Raw genomic sequence first — 23,652 nt, forward strand, 5'->3', positions numbered from 1 at the left:
TCTCGTCCTGTGCCTAAGAAAAACATGATGTTCAAATTCCTCAATGCCCAGTGACTGTGTATACGCCTCATTCTAGTGACTTCTCCCCTATGGCTGTTTTGCATCCAGAGGAAATCTAAATGCCTGCTCTGAACATTGCTGCCACAACAGCCGCCATGCTGGCCAGGACTGAACATTGACAACAGCTGCCGTCCTGCCTTTTGCTGGGGGTCTGGACAAAGAAAGTTGGTGGTCGGAATGAGATGTGATCCATTCAGTAAAATGCTACATAGTGATATGCAAGGCATTTTTAATGTGTTGAGTGGGGAACTGTGATCTATAGCAAGATATTTCAGAAAATTGAAAACGACATATGTAAATTTGAAATGAGGGATTGAGAAAATTTATTTCAATCTATAGCCTACTAAATTTTTGCCTATATTTTTGGGAGAATCAGTTTCTGAATTGGTACAATGGGAATTTTATTAATATGTTATGATATGATATATTTTTATTTTTCCCCGTGAGGAACTTTTTTGGACTTCGTCCAGCTGCAGCTATAGTATAAAATAAATAATAGAATAAAATGAGTAGTAACAAGTAAAAGACTAACTAAGAGTTTGATGGCTAAATTTGATTTTTTTTTTAACAGCACTGTGATTTATAAATCCCAGAAATATTTTGTGTGCTGTGTTTTTTATGAGCCCCGCTAATATGTGAAAGATTAGCAGTTTGAAGATGATTTTTAGTTTGATTAAATCTAGGAAATGGTAGATATTTGTAAATTTTGTGTGATTTTATCCTCCGCCCCACTAATCTATAAAAGAGGTGAGGTTGATTGGCAGTTTAAATAATTTTCGGGACTCTAGGAGAATTAGAGTAATATGGTTACCTCTATTTTTATGGCCCCAAAGTCATCATATATTAGTGTCTTAAGTTGTATCTGTTTATGTTTAGTTTTATAGTGTTTTGTAGCTCTTTTGTTTATCTCATAGCCTGATTTAGAGGGTTGAGTTATTTATGACGTCTTTTGAGTCATGAGGTTTTTATTTTGTCCTCCCTTTATCTTGACGTGTTTGAGAAAATCAGTGGATCTTTGTCAAATGAGGGAGTTTATGTTTAAGAATTTAACCAATGTAGACGAGTTAGAAAATTAAAATCAAACTTAAAAACGAAATTAAAAAGGTTGTGGGGTATCGGCCTACACTCCAATTGACAGGATGAGTTTGAAAATGATAATTCACAGTTTGAATATGAAGAAATCTATCAGAGGAAATCGATCGCAAAGTAAGTCTGAAGCAAGCAAGGACAATAATGTATATTCGCCGAATGAAGGTAATTATATTATATTATATCTTTTATCTCAGAATCATATTTGAAAAATGTAATGTTTGGAGCCCAGTGTTTGCAAAAGAGTATAGATAATATGAATATATGTGAGTTTTTCCCAGCATGCCAGGATTCGGCCGGTCATGGGATTCTGGGAAGAGAATAAGAGATATGAAAGGCACAGTTATGCAAATTTAGAACAAATTAAGTCATGGTAAAAAATTACCTATTATTGAACAAAACCTATTTGAAAGATAAATATTTACAAGCTCTGTCTTATATTAATGAATGAGCGAATGTCATTCAACTCAATCAAGGGCTGGGCTCTATTTTAATGTCACAAAAATAGATATTTTCCTGTTCCAACAGCACAGGACCTACGGATCTTAATCAAATAACATTTATTAATCCCAACTAACAAAAACTATCAGGGTTTTTTCCTCCAAATAAAATTTATGTGAGTTTATGAGAAACTAAAAATGAAAAGTTTCTGCACTCAGGAGAACGGCCCCAGGGGGTTGATGAGGAGAAATTCCACAACTGGAAAGGAGACGTGCCAGGCTCGGCCATCTCATCAACTGATGCTCTCAGGTTGAAAGGAGAGACGAAATTCCACAACTGGAGCATCAATCTTATCACCTCCGACCTGGAGCCACGTCAGCTGAATCCGTGCCCGGTTCCGGAGCTGCCGTTTGAGGACATCAGTCAACGGATCAAGAGCAAGTGCCTTTTTTTGGGCAATCATTCCTTTGATCAGTCACATTTTGGGCAGAATAATCCCAGGTGACAAATCGAAGAATTTGGGTAGTCTACCCCAAATTCTTAAAGAAGAGACGAACTATTGCGACACTCTTTTCATTAAAAAAAAAAAAAAAAAGACCTTCAAAGAACTTCATCACAAGATGGCTTCAAAGAACACATATTCGTCTGCCGATACATTGCGACACTTTTTAATGAACAACATTTTATGTTAAGCCTCACATATGCTATGCTTATTTCACTAAAAATCTTTTAAATGTATCAAATTGTTTTTTAATGTCATATGATTGTTAAACTATCTCCTCTTCTGCTAAAGGGATGTTTTAAGGATAATTATTTTTACCACACAACCATTGAAAAAAAAATGTTTTAATGTGTTGAGCTCTTATGAGCTCAAATGAGGGATTGTTAAGTTATTAACATTGTTTTTTAGTTTTAAATTATATTTTAGTCGTTTTAGATTTAGTTAACTCAGTATGGCTAAATGAATAGCATTTTTATGTGTCTCACACTCCTGAGAAAATAAGGGAGTGTATGGGTCTGGTATCTGTCTCTTCCGAAGGAGACGGGCCGATGTGTGATTGTATTCTTTTAATCTGATTTATACCCATGGGAACGGATTCTCTTGTATCCAGTTGTAACCAGGTGTGTTGTGGGCTGACCTTTTTCTGAACCCTTTTTGGGAATAAATAACGATGTGAGCCAAGAGGAAGGAGCCACATTTGAACGAAGCACTGCTTGGGTGACTTGAAATGTGCGACCAGAAGCTTCTGGTAATTAAAACCTTTGCAAAGGAACTCCTTCAACAGAATCTCACCATTCAGTTAATTGAACACGCAAAGAGTACAATACTTAATATTGTCTACTCTAACAATAGACATACAGGATGACGGCATGTACCGTGCAATGTTGATGCCAAGAGCCGTGTTGGTCTCCTCTCCGCCCCGCTGGTCGATGCTGCGTGCTCTCTTTACCACTTCCTCAACAGATTTAAAATCATTGAGTTTGAACTCATGCACAACTTTTTCACCATACTGAACAACTCCAACCTGGCCAAAGGGACACAGTAACAAACCACAATTAGTACAGCTCCAGCAAAACAACATGTTCTGGAAATTAAAAAAAAGGAAACACCTGAATTTGACCTGGTCCAATATAGAACTTCTGAAGAATGTTGATGAGAAAAGCCTGCACTTCATACCAAGGGTAGATGGAGTTTGAGCCATCCAGAACAATTACTATGTCCATGTAGGTCTCACATCCTAAAAAATAAAAAATAAAATAAAAAAAAACATTTAGAGATAACAAATGATAATAAAAATGTTGCTTCAGCATGCATCCACACAAATAAATACTATACTCCTCTTTGGGACAGGAAGTGAAGGGTTTAAAGCTTACTCTGAAAGGCAGGAGCAATCGTTCTGGAGAACTTGAAGCTAGCATTGACTCTGGAGCATATGCCCGTGCTGTAGTAAGAGCTGCCACACTCATAAGACCAAAGTGGGCCACAGGCCTGAAACATCAAAGAATAGTTATATCGGTCCTATTTTCAAGTGGAAGTCAACCTTAAACATGTATTGACAATAATATGTTATATGTGACCTCACTAGTTTAAATATGACATTCTGATTTATATCACATTTACATTTTTATCCATCTCAAGGGGCGGCCATTTTGCCACTTGCTGTCGACTGAAGATGAGGCAACGCCCAATCACAGCTCACCTGTTTTCTGAAGCTGCGCTGTGATTGGTTGTTACATGAGGCCTGAGCAACATTGATGTCATCTTCAGTCGACAGCAAGTGGCAAAATGGCCGACTCATGAGATGGATAAAATCAGCTAGATTTTGCTGCTTAACTCATATTTCACTAACACAATATCAAACAGATATATAGACTTGTGGGGCTGCAAAGAACATATTATTGTCAAAAATAAATAAAACATTTGGTTGATTTCCCCTTTAATCAAGAGCAGATACATTTAGTGTATGTTGGTTTTAGTTAGTTGTTTTTTTTTGTATTCATATTTTCAGTTTGACCTAAAAATATTTTGACTGCAGAAACGGAAATCTGGAATGAATAGATATCTTTAATACAATCAACCCTCAGAAATAAAAAGGTCTAATGATGATGGTACCGCAATTTTAAGTAAAACAGCAAAAACTTTTAGACTGTCCCAAAATAAACAAACTCAATTGCTGGAGTCTTATTGATTAATTCTGACTCAATTGTCTCAACAACAACAAAAAATCCGATATATGTGAGAGCATAGCGAACAAGAACAGGAACGATCCAGTTCTTAATTCATTATTTATGCTGTGTGTCCGGAGCAGGATTGTGGTGAGCTGGATCCTGTGCCAGATGAGGCAGGAACTTGAAAAAGTAAATCTGAGCTCAAGTGTCAGAGTGCAATTTTGAGCATAAGAAAACACCATACATAAACATGAACAACATCAGTTAATTTGGCTTTTCTCTTTCTGCAAGGGAAAACATTATTAAGACAATTCTTCCTTTTTCCATATGCTAAATGTATTAAGATGGTCTCACCACAAAACTGTTGTCTTTAGGATTGGTTGTGAGTGTCATCCCCAACCTCATCTTGTCTTTCCGCTCAGATACATTGGTCAGAGATATCCTTCCTTGATGGAAAACAAGAGATGATCTCAAATGCTCATTTACAGACACACATGATGTACATACACAGATTACTTTCACTTTCTCGGACTTGGGTGTCTCCCTGGCCACACGCAGACTAACCATAGTCAGATTAACTGGACAAAACTGCATACTGTATGTCTAAATTCACAAGCGCAACATGTGACATTTGTGTGAATTGGCATGCCATGTGGTGACGTTAGTGGTACAAAACACATGGAAATGTAAAGAACCTATAAAACTGTAAAATGCGTAATGACTGGTTTGGTACCGATGTCTGTCTCACACATGCTAATGTGATGTTTAATCGGTCACATGCAGGAATACATGCAAGTTGCTGTATGTGCACTTTGTTGAATCTTGGTAATAATGTGTTACTTTACCTAGGTTAAGCTTGGTGCAACCATTTCCATTGGTTCGTTTGGTCAGTGAACATTTATATACATCCCCTGTCTGGTAAGCACCGTTCATTTCATAAGGTGCGCCGACTAGTAACCTGCAAAAACACAGGATAGAAAAAAAGTCAATGTTAACTTTAAGTGTGTCCTGTCACCTATAAGAGAAGGAACCTCAGCAAAGGCAAGACTGCTGGTGGACATAGCCTATTGATGTATTAATACGTTATACAACATTACTGTCACGTGACTGTCTTTTATTTTACTCTTGACTAGATGTTGTTAATTGGTTTGAAAGAATATTCTATAAATTATACTAAAATAACCAAATTCAACAGTCACTAAACTTTAGAATGTTCATGTCCAAACTGTTTATTGTTTCTGTACTCTTTTCACAAACTGCTGTTGTCTAACAAGGAAATGAATAGCAAAATTCTCAACAGGTGTTCGGGTTATGATTGGACCAATACATTTCCATGGAAATTTGAATTCATAGTTAAAAAGTCCTCTTCATCATGGTGCTCCCATTTTGACATCATGAAATCAAGATGACACCCAAAAATTGATCAACAATAGCTCACCATTGTCTATGATAGCAATAGCTTAACAACTGCAAGAATGTTAGCAATTCAGCCGAGCAGGCTTTAGCACTCAAGCCTATTGAGGCACAAGGTGTCCCAGAATTAACATTATGGTTCCATGTTGTTGTTGCTACTGGTCATAGACCACCTGGGTATACTGAACTTTTAGGTCTCCTCGTTAAAATACTTTTTAGAGGAAGACATTCTTTCTCCATGATGTCGTCTTTTTAAAAGCCAGTCTCTCACTTGACTTCACTTTGGGTCTCCTGAGTGGGGTCAGATTCATCTAATAAATGTCATTATAAGGCATTGAATAAATAAATAAATAATAAAAACCTGGTCTTGTAGTTTATGGAGTAGTAACTTCAAGGCTGCAGTTTGCATCATAAAAAAGTAACGCACACCCGCACACACACACACCCGCATGCACACCCACGCACACACATACACAAACACACAAAGAAGGCAATTTATTAATTGTTTGTCAAAAACTGCGATGCAAAGTTTTATTGTGCGAGCGGAGAACTACACAAGGCCAGGCTTGGGGAGTAACGGAATACATGTTCTGTCGTTACGTAATCAGATTACAAAACAAATGTAACTGTATTCCGTTACAGTTACAGGGGAAAAAAACATGTAATTAGATTACAGGTACATTTATTAAAAATGGGGATTACTTCGAGGGATTACAATTTCTACGATGAGACAGAGTGAGAGAGAGAGAGAGAGAGAGAGAGAGAGAGAGAGAGAGAGAGAGAGAGACAGAGACAGAGCAAGAGAGCGCGCATGCACATGAGCATACTCAGTAATCCAAAAGTAATCCAAATTAATCAAATTACATTACTTTAATATTATGGTACTTGGATTACGTTACAAATTAAATTTTTCTAGCAGGTGACTTGTAACTTTAAGGGAATACATTTTAAAACCCTGCTCACCACTGCAAAGCACTGTAGCACCAAATTGCTCCATAGGAATGATACTTGACACGACTTTATTGCAAAAGCAGACCATGACAAACTTTCTATGCGCCTTCTAGGTCAATAGAACATTTAACACAAATGTTCATGTTCTTGTCACATGCATCTTGGGTGCCCCTAGTTTTTACATCAACCTCTCCAAAAAAAAATATCTGAAAACATGATGACAGTATCTCTCCCCTCTGAGCTGTTACCGTATTGTGGTGATAGGGTTTGTGTGGTAATGTTCAGAGGAGCTAAATAGCCAGGAGCACTATGCCCCAGGCGTGGGGCGACGTGGCTCAGTGGTAGAGTGGTCGTCTCCCATCCATGAGGTTGTGGGTTTGATCCTCAGCAGCCAACCACTGCAGTGTGAATGTGAGGCTTTGTAAAGCACTTTGGGCACTATAGCTAAAAAGCGCCATATAAATAGCAGTCCATTCCAGGCAAGAGTAACTATGACAAACAGGTCCTAGGTGAGGGACCAAACAGAGCACAGCTCAGTCAGACACCACTCTGCCCAGACGTGGGTCACCAGTGCCCCCTTCTGGAGCTAGGCCTGGACGTAGTCCAACTTATTAAGAAAGGAGACCGAAGGTTGTCTTCCAACTACAGGGAATCGCACTCCTCAGCTCCATAGCAAGATCTACTGTATTCAGAATTTCTGGAGAGGCTGGTCAGTGGGAAAGTTGAAACTCAAATTTAGGACCAGAACCAGAATCGAAGCGAGAAACCAGAACTAGAATCGTACATTCTAGCTATGCTTATTCCTACAGGTGTAGGGGCTCTCTCCTAGAGATAGGGTGAAAAGCTGGATCATCTGTGAAGGGATCAGAGTTGAGCCACTGCTTATCTGAATCAAGGGGAGCTCGATGAGCTGGCTTGGGCATCTTGTTATGACATTTTGGACACCTTCCCGGTGAGGTGTTCCGTGCATGTCTTGCTAGGAGGAGCCCTTAGGGAGTATTCAAGGAAAACAAGTGTGTGTCTATTTTTCCTGTAGTCCAACACCATCAACTTAGTTTTTTTTTCATATTGATGAAAAGGTTATCTTTACACCTTTCCATCAGATGTTCTACCCTCTCTATATTCTCAGATTCATCATTGTTCATGCAACGACCACCAGCAGTGGAAACAGAAGGGGGCTCAGCAGACAGCCCTGAGGAGATCAAACTACTAAGGGTGATGATGGAGGAGATGAAGTTGTGGATGCTGACAGTCTGTGGTCATTTGGTCAGGAAGTCAAGGACCCAGTTCCCAGTGATGGAATCAGCCCAAGAATATTCATGTTTTGCACCATGTTCCGTGCGATGATGATGTCGAAGAAGGGGGAGAAATTCAGGAAGAGCAGGCATACTTAGGAGTTCCTGCTTTCCACGTGGATGAGGGCTGTGTGGACCAAAAACATGATGGCATCATCAGTGGAGAAGTTATTCTTGTTGGTGTACTGGTGACGGTCCACTGTGACTTGGATGGAGTGGGGATTACTGGCCAATAGTTATTCAGACTTGTCACTGTAGAGGTCTTGGCTACGGGGATGATGGAGGCAGTCTTTAGCCAGGCTGGGCAGATGTTAGTAGAAGTGAGGCATTGAAAATGTCTGTTAGCACCTCAGTCAGCTTGTGGTCATAGTGCCTCAGTACACGACCCATCGATAGTCTAAGTATTAGCATGAACTCAATATAAACGGTATATTGACATAAACTCGCGATGCAAGTAGTGTGTCTGTTTTCTAACCGAGTCCTCAGATAGAGTCCCCACTAACGTTGGTTCCCTGAATGGACGTCACTTGAAACAGCTGCAGTACATTATACTAGATCGTGAAGGCTGAGTCGGAGACGTGTAGCCACGCTTCCAACAAACAAAGCATGGAATAATTCTTCCATTCGCTGGAACCACTCAACCTGGGATGAAGAAGTCCATTTTATTGTCCAGTGAGCAAATGTTGGCTAGAAAGAGTGATGTTATTGGTGGCTTGCAAGCCTTTAGCTGAGCTAGCCATCCAGCACCTTTACACCAATTTTGTTGCTCCGGGCTATGCTTCCTGTTGCCAGTGGCTCCTCGTGTTGTTGTGTTAGGTTTGTAGAAGCTATAGTTTCCCACTTTTCAACATAGATGAAATAGTTGACAATGAACTCTCTTTAAATTGGTGTCGTCTGTCTGAGTCATACTTCGTGCACGTTATTAGCATTGAAATGGCAATAAAATTGGCTTCGAAGTCTTTGTAAAGGGGCTTAAGCTTGGGAGCTCGAGAAGCCGCTACACTCTGGTGCATCGCTATTTTGTATATCCGTAGTGATAGATTCTTGACAAGATGACCTCTTTTCAGTTTGTCAGCATTGCACAGTCACAAGCACAGGCTTACGAGCTATCTTACCATTTGTTTTAGAGCATTTAGGCTTCTAAAAACCTCTCAGTTTTTTTTTTGAGTGAAGCTTTGAGGTTTGAGGTTGATTTTATTGGCAGCTGAAGCCTCTTGCATACAATACTCTCTTTCATTTCAATATACACACAAGCATAGGCCATGACTGGCCCAAGATGCCTAAGGGTGAAAGAAGATTAATAACGTGAGAAACAGTTAAATAAATCAGCATAGGACAGTGCAAGAAGTATGTTTTTTGTACAAATATCTTCCCCATTATTTTACCATTTGGCCTACAGTGCAATAAAATTAGATTTTGAATGTGTAATGCATTTTTAATATTGCAACACGAAAAGGTTCTACTGCTATGATGGAACACTTAACAGTTCTTAACTATAGCATATTATATTTTGGGGGAAATATATGCGTAATACTCACATATGCATTTTAATCCAAGTGCTGATTAAAAATGGACTCTCCTCCATTTATGGTTAATTAGTTAATGAATAAGTGGTTGAACTGGACCTTAGTTCCCCTTGAATCTCAATGTCTCACTGCCAATGTTGTACTGAGAAGTTTCCCTTAACATTCGATATCGGACATCATGTTGTTCATGTTGACCAAATTCTTCATGCCAAACTAATTCCTTATGCTTTATTACCTCTTGGTGTAAAGGCCCGTTGTCCCAATTTTTTTTTATATTTTTTTTAGATGTACAGAGTTTGTAACTTGTAAGTTCATCAGTACCGTTTTTAATGTAATATTGCACAGTGTCTTCCATTACTCACTTAACTACAAGAGCATGTTGCTGGCGTTGGGTGGGACCCTTGACTTCCAAAAATATCACTTTTCAGGAACCCCCCCAAAAATTGCATGTTTTAAAAGCCTTGTTTACACCGCCGGTATCTACTCTACTCTACTCTACTCTACTCTACTCTATGTTTAGCCCCGTCTCCACCAACAAATCCACCCGGCTCTACTCTACTCTACTCTACTCTACTCTACTCTACTCTACTCTACTCTACTCGCTTTTTCTGGCAGTTCTATAAAAAAAAGAGCCCAGTTCCAAAACGTGACAAAATTATTTTGGAGGCCAATGATTGGTTCGTCATCACGCAAACCACCACCCCGGGAAAACAGCCGCCATTAACGACGAACGACGAAGAGAGGACAACATGGACTTCCAAACTATTAATTAATGCTTGGACTATTGAGAAGGTGCAAATCTTTTTAACATGAATTAATGCAGTCTTCTGGTTGCTGCAATATTCATTCGATATCTTCTGGTTGAACTAAACAACCACAAATCAAGCACCAGGTACAAAAAAAACCATCCGTATTCTCCATAGTTTTTGCCTGTGTGCAGTGCACGTTAGCTGCGGTCGCTTTAGCATGACGTCACTAGCAAGTTGAGGAGGGGCTCCCGGGTGGTGGCCGTGGCACTGCTTTTTTGGTGAAGAGCCACATAGAACAGAGAAGAGTAGAGTAGGGTAGATACCGTCGGTGGAAACAAGGCTTTAGTTTAACATTGCACCGTCGAAGAACTATTTTCAACACTTTATATAAAAAAATGGTAAAAAATAATACACACGGGTTACCAAATTGCCACATAAAAGGTTTTGGCCAGATGTCAGTGATGCATGATTTAGGAATGGGTATTTTAAATTTATCTGCAGAAATACAAATGAGCCTTTTATTTGTAAAGCCATTAAGTAATTGGGGACAGGAATAGTAAAGATACAGATCCATAAAAAAACTATTAAGAGAACTAATATGTTTCGCACACACACAGCTCCACGACTCATCAATAGCACACTGCTTTTCGGGCATAGTTTGAGCGCGCCAGAAACGAACTTTGGCCATCCAACTGTGCCAATTGGCTTGTGCGTTTGATTCAGGAGTATTTTTTTTCTTCATGAGGTAATAGTAATAATAATATGAATGTGAGACTTCCAGCACAAATTCATTGGGGAAAGGGCAGAAATTAGTTCAGCAAAGTGATACACAAACTCAAAACACTAGACATAAAATTCATTCTACTTTAGCAACCTTTATAATTGCATAATAATGATAGACCTGATAAGGATCAGGAAGGCACATGTTTAAAAAGGATGATTAAGTAGCTTACCATTTTTCTCCCCCAGACGCCACATGTTGCTGAACAGTGTATCCAAACTGTGCTTGCTTCGGACCTTTGATGATCCTGTGTTTTGTTGTGTCAATATTAAAGCAGTCATGGCATCCTGGAATAAGACAAAATGAAAATACCTTACTTCCAGTTACCAAATTACACAAATTAAAGAATCAATATGCAAAGTTATCAACTGTAAACAAGTCATTTATGTGTGTTCATTCGTCTGACACCTCATTATATACAGTCCCTCCAAATGTGTGTGCCTGCGCAGCCACAAAATCTTTACGTGAGACGTCAGCATGTCACACAAGACCTCACTGAGTGAGGAGGTAAAGATATGTAGGCTGAAGATCAAGTACATTTAATGGTTGCTAATGTTGGGGCGGAGTTATTTTGTTACACTAATATTTTAAAGTACATAACAGTTAAGCTTGAAAGTTTACATACCCTTGTGGTATGTGAACTTATGAGCACAACTGTAGATGTACGAAAGCTAAACATCACTTAATGACACATTAATGCTATGAATCGTCGTCACCTCTACTCATGTCAACTTCAACCTCTGAAAATATCAAAACAATCGCCACAGTGTTTTGGATTTTATGGGCATTAAATCTTTTTCTCACCATACAGTGTGCTCATATGTTTACACATGTGCTAGGCTAGGGTATGTAAACTTTCAAGCACAACTGTATGTCTTCTTTCTTTTACACCTGTAGGATGCTTAATAAATGAAATAAGCTAGCCACATCCACCAAAGTACTTTTATTATGCTGTCCTCAACCATTGTTATACTGCATTAGTATGTATAGCTATTAGGAATGTTAGAATAATGATTTTCCTGTAGAGCAAAAAAAAAAAAAAGATGCAAAAGGTCTGGTATTGGGATGGATTAATTCATTAATTTGTATTATAGTATTTCCATTTCTCAACATTTTTGCCCCATCCAATATTTCACGAACCAAAACCAAACAGACATGGCAAAGAGTAGAAAGATCAAATATTAAAAAATAGACATTTGTCAGTTTTGCTTAAATGCCAGCTATTTTAATAAATGCAGAGAAATGCAAAATGTAACTTCACATTTTAGCTAAGAGCTAGTAAGTAAGCTAGTTATCTTTTAGTCTAGTAAGTCTCTTCATAAAGAAGGCCAAAATACCGTGACATCACTGTTTAACAGTTCAGCAATGAGCAGGCCTTACGGTCTATATAAATGACAGTCATGGGATGAAAAATGTACTTACAGTATGCATTAAATACAGTGCCGTCTGGCGTATACTGTACTTAATGACATTATAACTACATATTGTGGTGTGCAAACCGGAACAACTCGTCTTCCTCCTCGGATTACATTTCTTCGGTACACATTCACACAACCATTTCCATGCTCTCCTACAATGCTCTTTGTAGTGCTGCAGTAATGATGTGCTCAATTGCAGTCAGCCATGCTGGAAAACTCAACCATAGAGAAACCATAGAAACCTCAAAGGCACTTGGTGTGATTGCAGATCTCGGCGAATGTGTTTTCTCCATCGTGTTCTGTTCAACTGTCACTCATATCAGTTGACAGCTTTGCGTGTGGTAGAAAAGAGCAGAGGGCCTGTTTTCCATCAAAAGGCCAGACACGGGATAAAACACGCTTTAAAGATTTGACGTGACACACACATGTAGACATTTGCATTTACATGTGGGGACTTGTGCACTTTTTGAAGAATTGAGACTTTACATCGGTGTGTGAAGAAGTGGAAAACCAACGAGTTCAGCGCTCACCACTCTATCTGTCATCGACTTAATCTGATAATGGTCTGCTCGCTGGTTGCCAGAAACTTTCCGTCTACAGTGCCGATAAAAGGTCAAAGACCATACTGACCATATTGACATTGTTATCTTCACATTGAACTACGGAACAACAACATACAAATAAAAATGGATCATAATAGGGAACCTTGAGACAATGACTATGATTTTTGTTGCTCAAAGTTTGGCATATGGCCTCACCGCCACAAACTCCCCCATGTTACATCTCAGCAGTTCTTGTCCACACACTGTGAGGCTTATTCAAACACTCACCCACATGCTAAACATCCTCTCAGATCTCTCTCCCCATATGTGAGGGTCCAGGGGTCAAGTCAAGTCAAGTGTGCCTTTTTCCCAGTGTGCCTTTTTCCCAGCTAGGGGGCCTTTAAGTTGAATGCAAACAACGAGGGGAAAGAATGAAAAGGTGCAAGACAAGTTAGGCTACAGAGCAAGAGGATCACTTGAGACGAGGATATTTTGTATTGATTATTAGTGTAGCCAATTAAAAACAAATGGACATATATCTGTTTGTCTGTCAGCTTTATTTTTCAATTTTCTCTCAAGTCAGTATGCTAGAGTGGGAGGGGTCAATGGTTAGCCTACATTAGTGAAGCACCAAATGGAACTTTCTAGTAGGAAATCAAATGTTTTGATTTGGCACATTTTACATTGTTAGCAACACACATGAGTTCACAAATGTGGATTGCATGTATTTACAAATGTTGTATGATGGTTTTCCAACTGTATACAGGTGTAATGAAAAATGCGTATGACCAAGAAGAAATCAGAGAACTGTTCTACTCCCGTAAATCCAAATGTGTGACCTTTATGTATAATGTTATGTTTACTTACGGCAAATCAATGATGCAATTGTGAAATATATATGCGTAAATATACAGCACCTCCCTTTGAGTACATTAAGTACTGCATGTAATCATGTTTGTCTAACTTCCTGTTTCTGTTGGCTTGATGTCCAAAGACACATTGTGTTTTCAGACCCTTGTTTGCTATTTGAACTGCACTGGGCATTGCGCTTTGGGTCTGTCATGTGACCAGCAAAAGAATCTTGAGTAAATGTCTTGATCTATATTGCTGCACCAAATAGATAGTTACAATTATGATTTATTTGTGAGATTTAATTATGAATAATTAATTAGCTGACCCAGAAAGTACAGATGTTTATTCTGGTATGTAGCCTACTAACTGGTTGACGTCCCACCATTTTTGTCCATACAAAATAGGGATGGGCGAGTACCAATACCGGGTAACAGGCTGCAGGGTTTTTTCTGTGTACAAAATTCAGAGGCGGCCACCTCCACCTAATTTGCTCGCCACCTCCAGCCTGAGCCACTGATATCGCTCAACACAGCGGTCCAGCTGTGTTGATTGAGCTCAGCAGCAACGCATTTTAACTGCAGTTGCAGTGTTGCGCCATTATGGAGGCACTATAACAACAGCAGTGCACCGGAAAGACCTTAAGCAAACACCGAAGAAGAAACAGCTTTCTTTTTCTTTTCTTTTTTTAAACGTTAATGTACCGAAGAAGAAACAAATCATCAAAGCACAAGCCCATTTCCTGGTTGTGAGACAGAGGTGGCGCGCTCCAGCCATCGCCAAAGTTCTAAAAACACAGTATATACAATAAACATAATTGTGTTTTACAACAACGCTGAACTATATTTACAAATTAAAATGTACTAGTGGATGAATTTTTAATGATTGTAGTTAAACAATGGCAACAATAAATGGCAACTTTGTATTCATATAATTTCTCATTTCTAGTCCCTGATTGTAAAAATGGCAGCCGATAATGGTATCGGTCTCCGCTGCGAGTACCGATACCTTAAAATAAGACTGGTATTGGCACAGATACCGATACCTGGTATCAGTAGTCAACCATCATAGTAAGGATAATACCAACTTTGCGTCATTTTAAGCCAGGAAAAACCCTGGGCTGATAACCGGTTTTATTTCAAAATTTTTGTTATTTTCATACAATTGTAAGGAACAATACTATATTGTGATATATAGGCATTTCTTAAAAATATTGGGGTAAATTTTATGTATCAAAAGTACTAAGTTGTATTGATACTTGGTATTGGTGTTGATTACTCAAGTACTGTATCACTTTTGAAAAACAGGGGTATCGGATATCCCTAATATAAACACACTACGGATTGGGTTGTTAGATAGGCTATGTATCTTTTTCCATCCCAGTCTTTGCCATCATGGTCTTAAAAAGAAACCATTAGAAAGTCTATTTAGATGAAGGTGAAGCTCACATTGTGAAATATTAACATACCATAATTGAGCTGTTTGTAAATGACAGAGCATCCAGTAGATTGTAATCCTGCTTTTAACATGATGGGTGAAAGGACTCCCTTTCTGCTGTTTGTCATCTGGAAAGCTGTGCAGCTGTGCAACGGTTTTTAAGAACCGCTACATCTGAACAGATGTTTGACACAATGTGCATTCCTTAGATAGAGAAGATTTACGCGAGTTAGGATTATAAACAAACAGAAAACCAAACATCTATTTCCCTGATACCTTTGCAAGTGTTTAGAAGTATATGATTGGCAGCAACTGAGGTAATACACCATTGGTGTTGTTTGTCAATCAAATTGGTCATTGCTGTCACACACAGCACAAATTTCGCTGGTTTAGTTTGCTTGGTTCGGGAAAAAAAAGCATCTCCACTAAAATAAATAGGCAGGATTATCGCAAAGGCACCACTGATCTCTTCATGTAAATATTGACACATTCTCCACACGCTCATTTCCTGTTGTATGAATGCTTTCCATGTTAAACTAGCGTTTGATCTCACTCCCAAACCTTAGTTGATGTTTATTGAGGAACAATAAATGTTTATGCAAATCGAGGTGCATATTTATACAGATCGAGGCGCATGCAAATGCAGTCACACAGTCAACACTTGTATGTTATTACCACACTGTCTGATTCATTTGTTCTTTTGGTAGAAAGACCAGAAGTACAGCGAGTACTTCATGCTTGGAGACAGGAATTTCCAGAGGAACAATAATGTGCTACCATGAACTCAGTGAAAGCTTAGACATGGACAGGAAAAAGTAAGCACAAGTGAAAATATGAGAATGGATGAGGATTCCAGTTTCCATTTCAAGTTGCTAAAGTGGCAGCACAATTTAATATTCCACGAAAAGTCAGCATGTGTTAAATGCAAGGTCAGGGTCTTGCTGGATTTCCTGTGTACCTGCTTTCATGCCCAAACAAATAAACCTAAAGCCGGTGGCTGCCGATGTGACCCACATGAGTTTAACGCTGCGTTTGGCCCACGACCAAGCTGTAGGAGCTCTACCGCAGACCCATCGAGGCAAAGCAGGAGCTTAGGTTCAACGTGTTAGCCACTTACATCAGACATGCATGATTATGTTTCAGTTACGGGTGAACATTAAGCATGTGGTTCACAGCTTTTTCTGTTGTGAATGTTTACTTCCTGCCCTGGGATGTCGATGTGGGTGAGCATGCTACTAACATAAGGATGAAACATAATGAAAACATTCTCTTTCTAACCGAAGTTCAAAGTCTACCGGGCGCACGTTTTTTCCATTGATCCACTGGGTTTTCTATTTCAATGGTTTTCTCTGGGGAAAAAAAAAACACAACAGACAACACTTTGTATTAAACATTTTGGCAACATACAGCAACGTTACTATTAATCTACGCCAACGTAAATACTGTGAGAAATGGCGTATCTGAAACCAGATGTTCCTGACACACAACAGCCAACTGTGCTCTGCTTAGCAGGCTATTAACCCTGTGAACCAGAATAAGACTCTCCAAGCTTGTTCGCCCTGGGTTCCATAACAAACCCAATTGAAAGAAGAGGTCAAATTTGCCATTAGCACCATCACAACACAAAGCCAATGGACATCACATCACTATGAGTTACGATTCGGGATTGCTCTGTAAAAACTACTGTAACAGAAAAACATAATGACCTAACAGTATGTGACCACAGGTTATATAAATTCGGAAGGTACAGTGAGATTAAAATTGTTTTCAGAGTTAACGTTGAAGTCTCTCAGGTCCTGATGACAGAAAGATTAGCATTTCTTTTCTCTCAATGAAACAAGTGTGTGGTGAAATATAGCTCTGCCCACCACTCACAATTAGGCAAATTGTCATTGGTGATTAATTGTCACTAAAGTTATGGTTGACAGACTGAGGAAATCAGAAAAGAGCAGGAAAACACAATGGCCATGATATTGCTAACAGAGTAGGAAGCATTGCTAAACGACTGGCTTGCTAACTGTGAGTGTGCATGCTAACCAGAGTAACGGAAAGGAAGGGAGGACACCTTTGAAAAGAGAGAGCAGAAGTGATCTGACATGTCACATGTAAAGGGTCAGTGACTTCCGGAAGGAAAACTGTCGTCTGAGCCTTAGAACCTGCCTACCTCAGATGATACTGTAAATTCTCACTTAATGTTATCTCATGGGATCATCAAACTCTGAACCCCAGAATACACAAACAGTGGACTCTAACATGGAATCCTTCTCGTTTAATGAATATTTCTGACAAAACAGATATCCTCCCACCACATCCAGCATCCTCTCCCTCCTCACATACTGAAGAAGGTCAGATGGCACAATTCCAGTTCCGAGCTCTTGCAAATTCCTAAATCAAGCTAAATATTAGGAGAGGAGATGTATTTCCTACTCTTAAAGTATTATATTGTTTAATACTATTGGATGTAAAAATTCTCAACTTTTCACAAATGTTGTTGACCTAAACCTAAATCAACATTTCCTTGGATAACACTTAACTGGGACTAAGTAAAGAAGAATGTATGACATTAGTTGTGTGTTTTTTTTAAGAAAAAATAAATAAAAATAAGAAAATGTGTAGATTATGTGTAGACTTTCTGCTATGTGATTAAATATATTTCACACTGTCTGTCTCTCTTGCTATGTCTAGCTGTGACTGCCAGTGATTTCACTGGTAATTGACCGCAGTTCTGGCTGAGAACCAGAACCTACACTGTCACTGGAAACTTGACTGTGAGAAGAAGAGCATCAACTTTCTTTTTAAACAGAGACGTCTGCTTCCAATGAGATGCAGGGCACCTCTGACGATGTGAAACAGTTGATATACTCAGTAGTTTCTGCACTGTCCTCCCTCTTGCAACCTTGATACAAGGTCAAGATGTCAGGAAAGGATGCTATTCACATTAACAGCCATTTGTTCACAGAAGGTATCAAGTAGTATTCTTAAAATACACAAAACACAGACCAAGATTCACAGTTCTTTATTTTGGGGAAAATGTATTTCAAGTTATCAGCCGTGACTTTGAAAATGTATTAAATTTATTTTCATGTCAACTTCACAAACCAATCAATATAAACCTTATGTAGTTTGAAGAGGTCCACCAAAACAAACAACAAAAAAGAATAATAGCACCATAATTCAACTATAGATTAAATCTATAAGAATCAATGACATGCACATCTACCAAACTTTCACTCACCTAACAGTTGGCTGCAGATCCAGAGCAGAAGTAAGTAGTAGTACTCCATATGTTGGCGGGTACAAGCATGCATGACTGCTGTTTAGTGTGTGTAAGGTGGACTGAGGCAAAGAAGCCCAGTGCAAAGCCCTGTTAAAGATCCCACTCTGATTGAAAGCAACTCTTAGTTAAAGCGCTGCCTAGGTCTCAGAAAAGTAGGAGGGGACTACAGCTGCAGGAGGAGGGCCACATCTGCAGACAACAGGCAGGAATAGTCATTCAATATTTTACTATAAAAAAAAATAAAATCAAGTGAATTTCCAACTAGTGTGAGCTTGAAAGATCATCAAAAACAAAGTCCTACTTGATGTTAGAGATTGATTGCATCACACATCTGACAAAAATGTGGCAAACTCTGGAAAGACATGTTAACGTTTCATATGTGTGGCAGAAATCTGTCATTCCGTTTCTGTCATGTTTGATGTGGTGGGGGGCCCAAATGCCGCGAGGCAAGGCAGGCATGAACTCAAAAAGGCAATTTAATTAAACAAAAACAAAAATTCAAACAAGGTCATTAAAACCACCAGAAAATCTTCAAGCCCAAATCAAGATTCAGGTAACTACCTCACAGTGGACATGACATTGCAAAGACATGACACTAGTGGGGTTTCCATCCACCCATTTTTATTCAAATTTTCAAGAAATGCGTAAATACAACTGAATGGAAAAGCTCGAAATTCGAAAAAAGGCCCAAATTTTGCAAAAAAAATGTACGCTTGGAGGGGGTGGATTTTGATGTGTATTGAAAAAAGTAAAATGCAAATTTTGGCTATGGAAACAGGTTTAGTTACACGTCAGTTAGTTTAGATACACGTCACACAGTTTGACCGGACATTACACGTACGTTTGTAGCCCCAAAGCAATGGCGGACGATAAAGTAAGGTATATTTGGGGGGATGATGAAACGGAAATCTTTTTGGAATTAATTAAAGAAGCAAATATTAGATGGAAAACACTAAAGAAACGATACGGTTTATCAAGAATTACAAAAGCAAACTTATACGACGTCAGCGCACAGCGCAGTCGCTTCCTGTTCTTCTTCTTCTTCTTTTAAATTACTAGTGGATCCCATCCCTATGGTGTATACGGCAGCGGAGTCCCCTCTCAATATTCACAAAGGAAGAACAGATGGAAACCGGCATAAGTCGCATGTCCGTTTTGCGCATTTTCAGTAAATTCGCTCAAAAAATTTGAAACGACTGGATGGAAACCCCACTATTGACAATGAATCGGCAAGGACGGAAAGAAAGCAGGGAACTAAATATACATACTAACGAGACAATGAGAGACACCCGGACAAGAAACACACGGGATCGAGGGAGCTGATTGGATGACAGTAAGGGACCAGAATGACAAGAGCAGGTTGACATGATAAAACTTGACGAGACTTTGACAAAGAGGAGACACAAGGAAAACATGACAAAATCCAACTAAATCAAACCAAACAAAACCCAGGTCATGACAGTTTCAAGTCAAGTGCAGTCAAAAAGAACCATTCAGAAAACCGGTGTAAAGGTAACTAGCCACCAAATTGCCAAGTGCAAATTCTCAAAAACCCTAAAAGAGGCATGCACCGGCACGAAAATCAAGATCCAGCTGTTTTTACGCTCCAGTGCAGCTGTCCTGTCTACAAATATAGAGCTCCGTGTCACCAAATTGAGAGAAAGATCTTTGCATTAAAAGACAAGCCATGAAATTAAACAGCAACAACAAAAGTGAAAACAAAGGATACCAATAACTGATGGCCACCATACAACAAACGTGTCTGCGTTAAAGACTTTGTTTTTCGTGGCTGAACACATAGCTGAACACTTTTAGTGTTGGTGAACAACTGATTCTTCCTGCTACTGCGTACATTTTCAGTGAACTTTTTGGACCATACAAAACCCCAGCAGAGGATGTGTAAGCATAGTTATTAAAGAGGATAAGCCATTACTGATTCTGCATCATGGTAAATTTGATATTATAATGAATCATGCAGTGCACCCTTGCCTTGCCCCTTAAACACACTCCATGGAAAAATTGCTCTGTGTTAAACTAGGTCCCCAGTATAAAAAAGGTTAGACGGTCACTGATCTCGAGAATTGAGAACAGATTGTAAACATTCATACATTTCCAGGCTCGCTGAACTTTCCAAAGATTTGAGTGATGCAAATGAAAATATCAGAACATCAGCATTGCTGCAGCTCTCTCTCATCGCAAATGTTAAGTCCTCTCTCTGATTCTAACTATTCATCATTTTCCAACCACAACCTAATCAGAGTATTAACAGTGGAGTGGAACACAAACGTGGGCTGTGTATGTTACCTCATACCCTTGCAGTTAGACCATCCAGTCTTAACTGTAGAATGCATAATGAGCCTACTTAGGCAATAATGCATACTATGTGTACATTAGTTTCTCTGAAATCCATTTGTGGTCATTTTATATATCGTCACGTCTTAATGTACAACTTTTCTTACAAAGGTCTTCTGCCAAAAGACCTCTATCTAATGGAACTGAATATTTTTAATGACTTGTAAACTTGTGAGACAATTCCTGTTTGGACACTTTAAAAAAATATGCCACTAATACTTCCCTAGAGTTCTTTTTTTTACAACTGTGACCAGATGATCAAACTTTTTCAATTGCGTTTGTCTGTTTCTTTGGCACACAGAAATTACACGTCACAGAAGACAAATATGACAGCTAAAATGAACAATTCGCAATGTGAATATCAAAACTGAGACTTAAGTTTTACTTTAGAGACCGTAAGCTCGGTTTTTTATGATTCTAAGCTTGCGCTGACATTCGCTAAATATCACTGATCAGGTTGCATGAAACTAAACGGTGACTCATGTTCAATATGTCAACATTAAGTAATAAGCACCTTTAGCTTATGGCCACTGTTGAAACTCATTATCATGTAAAATTGACATTATTCATTATAATTGTCTTCAGAAGTCCATAAAGAAGCACTCACGTAGACTAAAAATCCCTAAATTGAAGGCGAGTTCAAGAGGTTACATGGGTTGTTTGTAATTAAAACATAAAAGCATTCTTCATGTGCAACAAATGTTTCATAATAAGGATCCTTGTCATCTTTTGTGGGTACCAAAACGATCTTATGAGTCTCCCAGAGCTTGCAAGAAAGATGATAAATTGGTTCAAAACTTTTGAAAGCCAAGTGCTGTGAATGAAGGCCACATGCCAAGGATCTGTCAGTGATCAGAGAGAATAGTAAGCAATTCTCTCCATTGTCTTTCTGCAAAAACAACATTTCCAAGTTTTTTAGGCTACTGCTATAACAACAACAATCAACCCAGACTAGACAAAGTGCCAGTACATAGAGTAAACAGAAATTATGGTGACCAAACGCCCTCTTTTGAATGATATGTCCATTTATTTACACACGGTTATAAATTCATGAAAATGTCCGGTTTTCAATGTTGTTTATGGGACCAATTATCATGATCATGTGTTGAATCTGATTGACGATTTGCGAGACAAATGGGAGGCGCCATGAACATATGGGACCTAGGACGTGTGTCACATGGACACGAGTGGTGGACGGAAATCTGGAAAAGAAGGCAAGTTGTGGGAGTTAGGACAGCTACAAGCAACAGAATGTTTTATGTGGAATATGGATTTAATAAATAGTGCAAAATTAGGGTTGGGGATCCAGGTCCAGAAAGTAAAAAACCCTGAAACGGATTGGCTTTAGCCGGGCTTCAGTGGTACCGTCACTTGCCTACAATGCAGGTTGGCGTGGATTCGCTTTCCCGCCTGGGAGACCATGTTTGTAAGTGTGAGTGAGTGCAGAAAAAAGAAGTGGAGACGAGCTTGTTTACCCGCCGGTTTTTCATTTTTTAATTCCCCCCACACTGTCCAAAACAGTAATAATAATAATAGCATGACATTCCGTTTATTCGTCTGTATTTCATCACCGTTGATGAAGTCGCCAGACTGACGTTTGTTGAACCATGTACAACTGCAGTCGTTTTGTCCCGGAGCGTTAAAATAAAGTCCTGAGCTGTGGCGACGGCCAAGAAATTAAGCTCACTCAGAGTTCACGTTCGATGCCCGACGTCACTAGCAATATCTTGAAAAGTAGATCTTGGGGCAAAAAGGTTTTAGAACATCATTTATTTATGTGTCAAGCAACACTTCAAAAGAGTGTTAAAACACTTAATAGAGGGAGTCCTCGAGTTACGTCGTACACAACCTACGTCGTTTCGACTTTACGGCGCCCGTGCCTTGTCAGTCACCTTCTTTTTCGTTAATTTCCCACAGCAATCACACCATTTTAAGTTGTGTTGTTGTTACCTCCAGCAACGAGCAGGTCGGCTCGCCATCAGTAGCATCACATTTCCGTGTTGAAGTCTCCATTAGCTCCGCTTTGCAATGGCTGTCCGTGCGGAAACACAAAATATTGGTTCCGGCTCTTCCGGGTCACGCAAATGTGTTTTTTTTTAAATGACTGTACTGTAAGTATTTTAAAGTAAATATCAACTTTAACATTTATAACAGTTCATTTGGGTTACATCTCCAGCGTAGGAACGGAATTTGTCCGTAACTCGAGGACTCCCTGTAATTAATGTATGGCGCCTTTGAGTACATTTTTGAGTATCATTAAGTATCTCGAGATCGGGCCAAGTGTCCTCCTTTTTTGAAAATCAAAATACGGTCACCCCAACTGAAATCAACGCGGAAAAGCAATGGTACTTACCTCACCCATCTAGACCCCGTCCAACTACAAACCACAACTGCAAGCAATTACCTCAATCACCCTGGATTATCTGTTTGAGTTTGAGAACGGTAGCTTTATCCAGGCACAAAACTAAGAAACGCAAAGGAGCGAAGTGCTAATCCCCGTCAGAGTCGAGGCTGGATGTGTGCCTCATGTTGAGGCTCAGCATCTATTACCTATCACAATGTTATCAAGTCTGATACCGACACACTGTATTGCTGTTGTCAGTAGTTTTGACTCATATGCTTCTAATGTGATGCCATCACCCAATCATCAGTTGAACAGTCAAGAATAGGCAAAGGGTTGAGCTATACAGATCCTGAATTTCTGTTTGTAGTTTTTACAATATTCAGTACTTCTTGAACTATATTCAAGGCTGTCTGAGTGGATGGGTTTTTGGATCTTTTTACACAAATAGCACAGAAATA

General features: G+C 39.1%; 1 protein-coding gene across 2 annotated transcripts in view; it reads right to left on the reverse strand.

The window, feature by feature from the left end:
- itga11a (integrin, alpha 11a) overlaps window positions 1-18,594 on the reverse strand; it is a 51,985-nt gene extending 33,391 nt beyond the window's left edge. Inside the window, exons 1-7 of one of the 2 annotated variants that reach the window (XM_086071841.1) lie at window positions 18,457-18,594; window positions 11,148-11,262; window positions 5,106-5,218; window positions 4,615-4,706; window positions 3,466-3,580; window positions 3,202-3,329; window positions 2,968-3,116 (exon numbers count right to left, since the gene is read on the reverse strand). In XM_086071841.1, coding sequence (XP_085927967.1) covers window positions 2,968-3,116; window positions 3,202-3,329; window positions 3,466-3,580; window positions 4,615-4,706; window positions 5,106-5,218; window positions 11,148-11,262; window positions 18,457-18,529 — 785 coding nt within the window. In that variant the 5' untranslated portion in view covers window positions 18,530-18,594. Of the gene's footprint in view, window positions 1-2,967; window positions 3,117-3,201; window positions 3,330-3,465; window positions 3,581-4,614; window positions 4,707-5,105; window positions 5,219-11,147; window positions 11,263-18,456 lie in introns of those variants that run through there. The other variant, XM_086071843.1, reaches the window with a different exon arrangement.
- Window positions 18,595-23,652: the final 5,058 nt, after the last annotated feature.

The sequence above is a fragment of the Leptonotus elevatus genome, chromosome 3, assembly GCF_054856555.1.
Source record: "Leptonotus elevatus isolate MCC_2025b chromosome 3, RoL_Lele_1.0, whole genome shotgun sequence".
NCBI classification, from domain to species: Eukaryota; Metazoa; Chordata; class Actinopteri; order Syngnathiformes; family Syngnathidae; genus Leptonotus; species Leptonotus elevatus.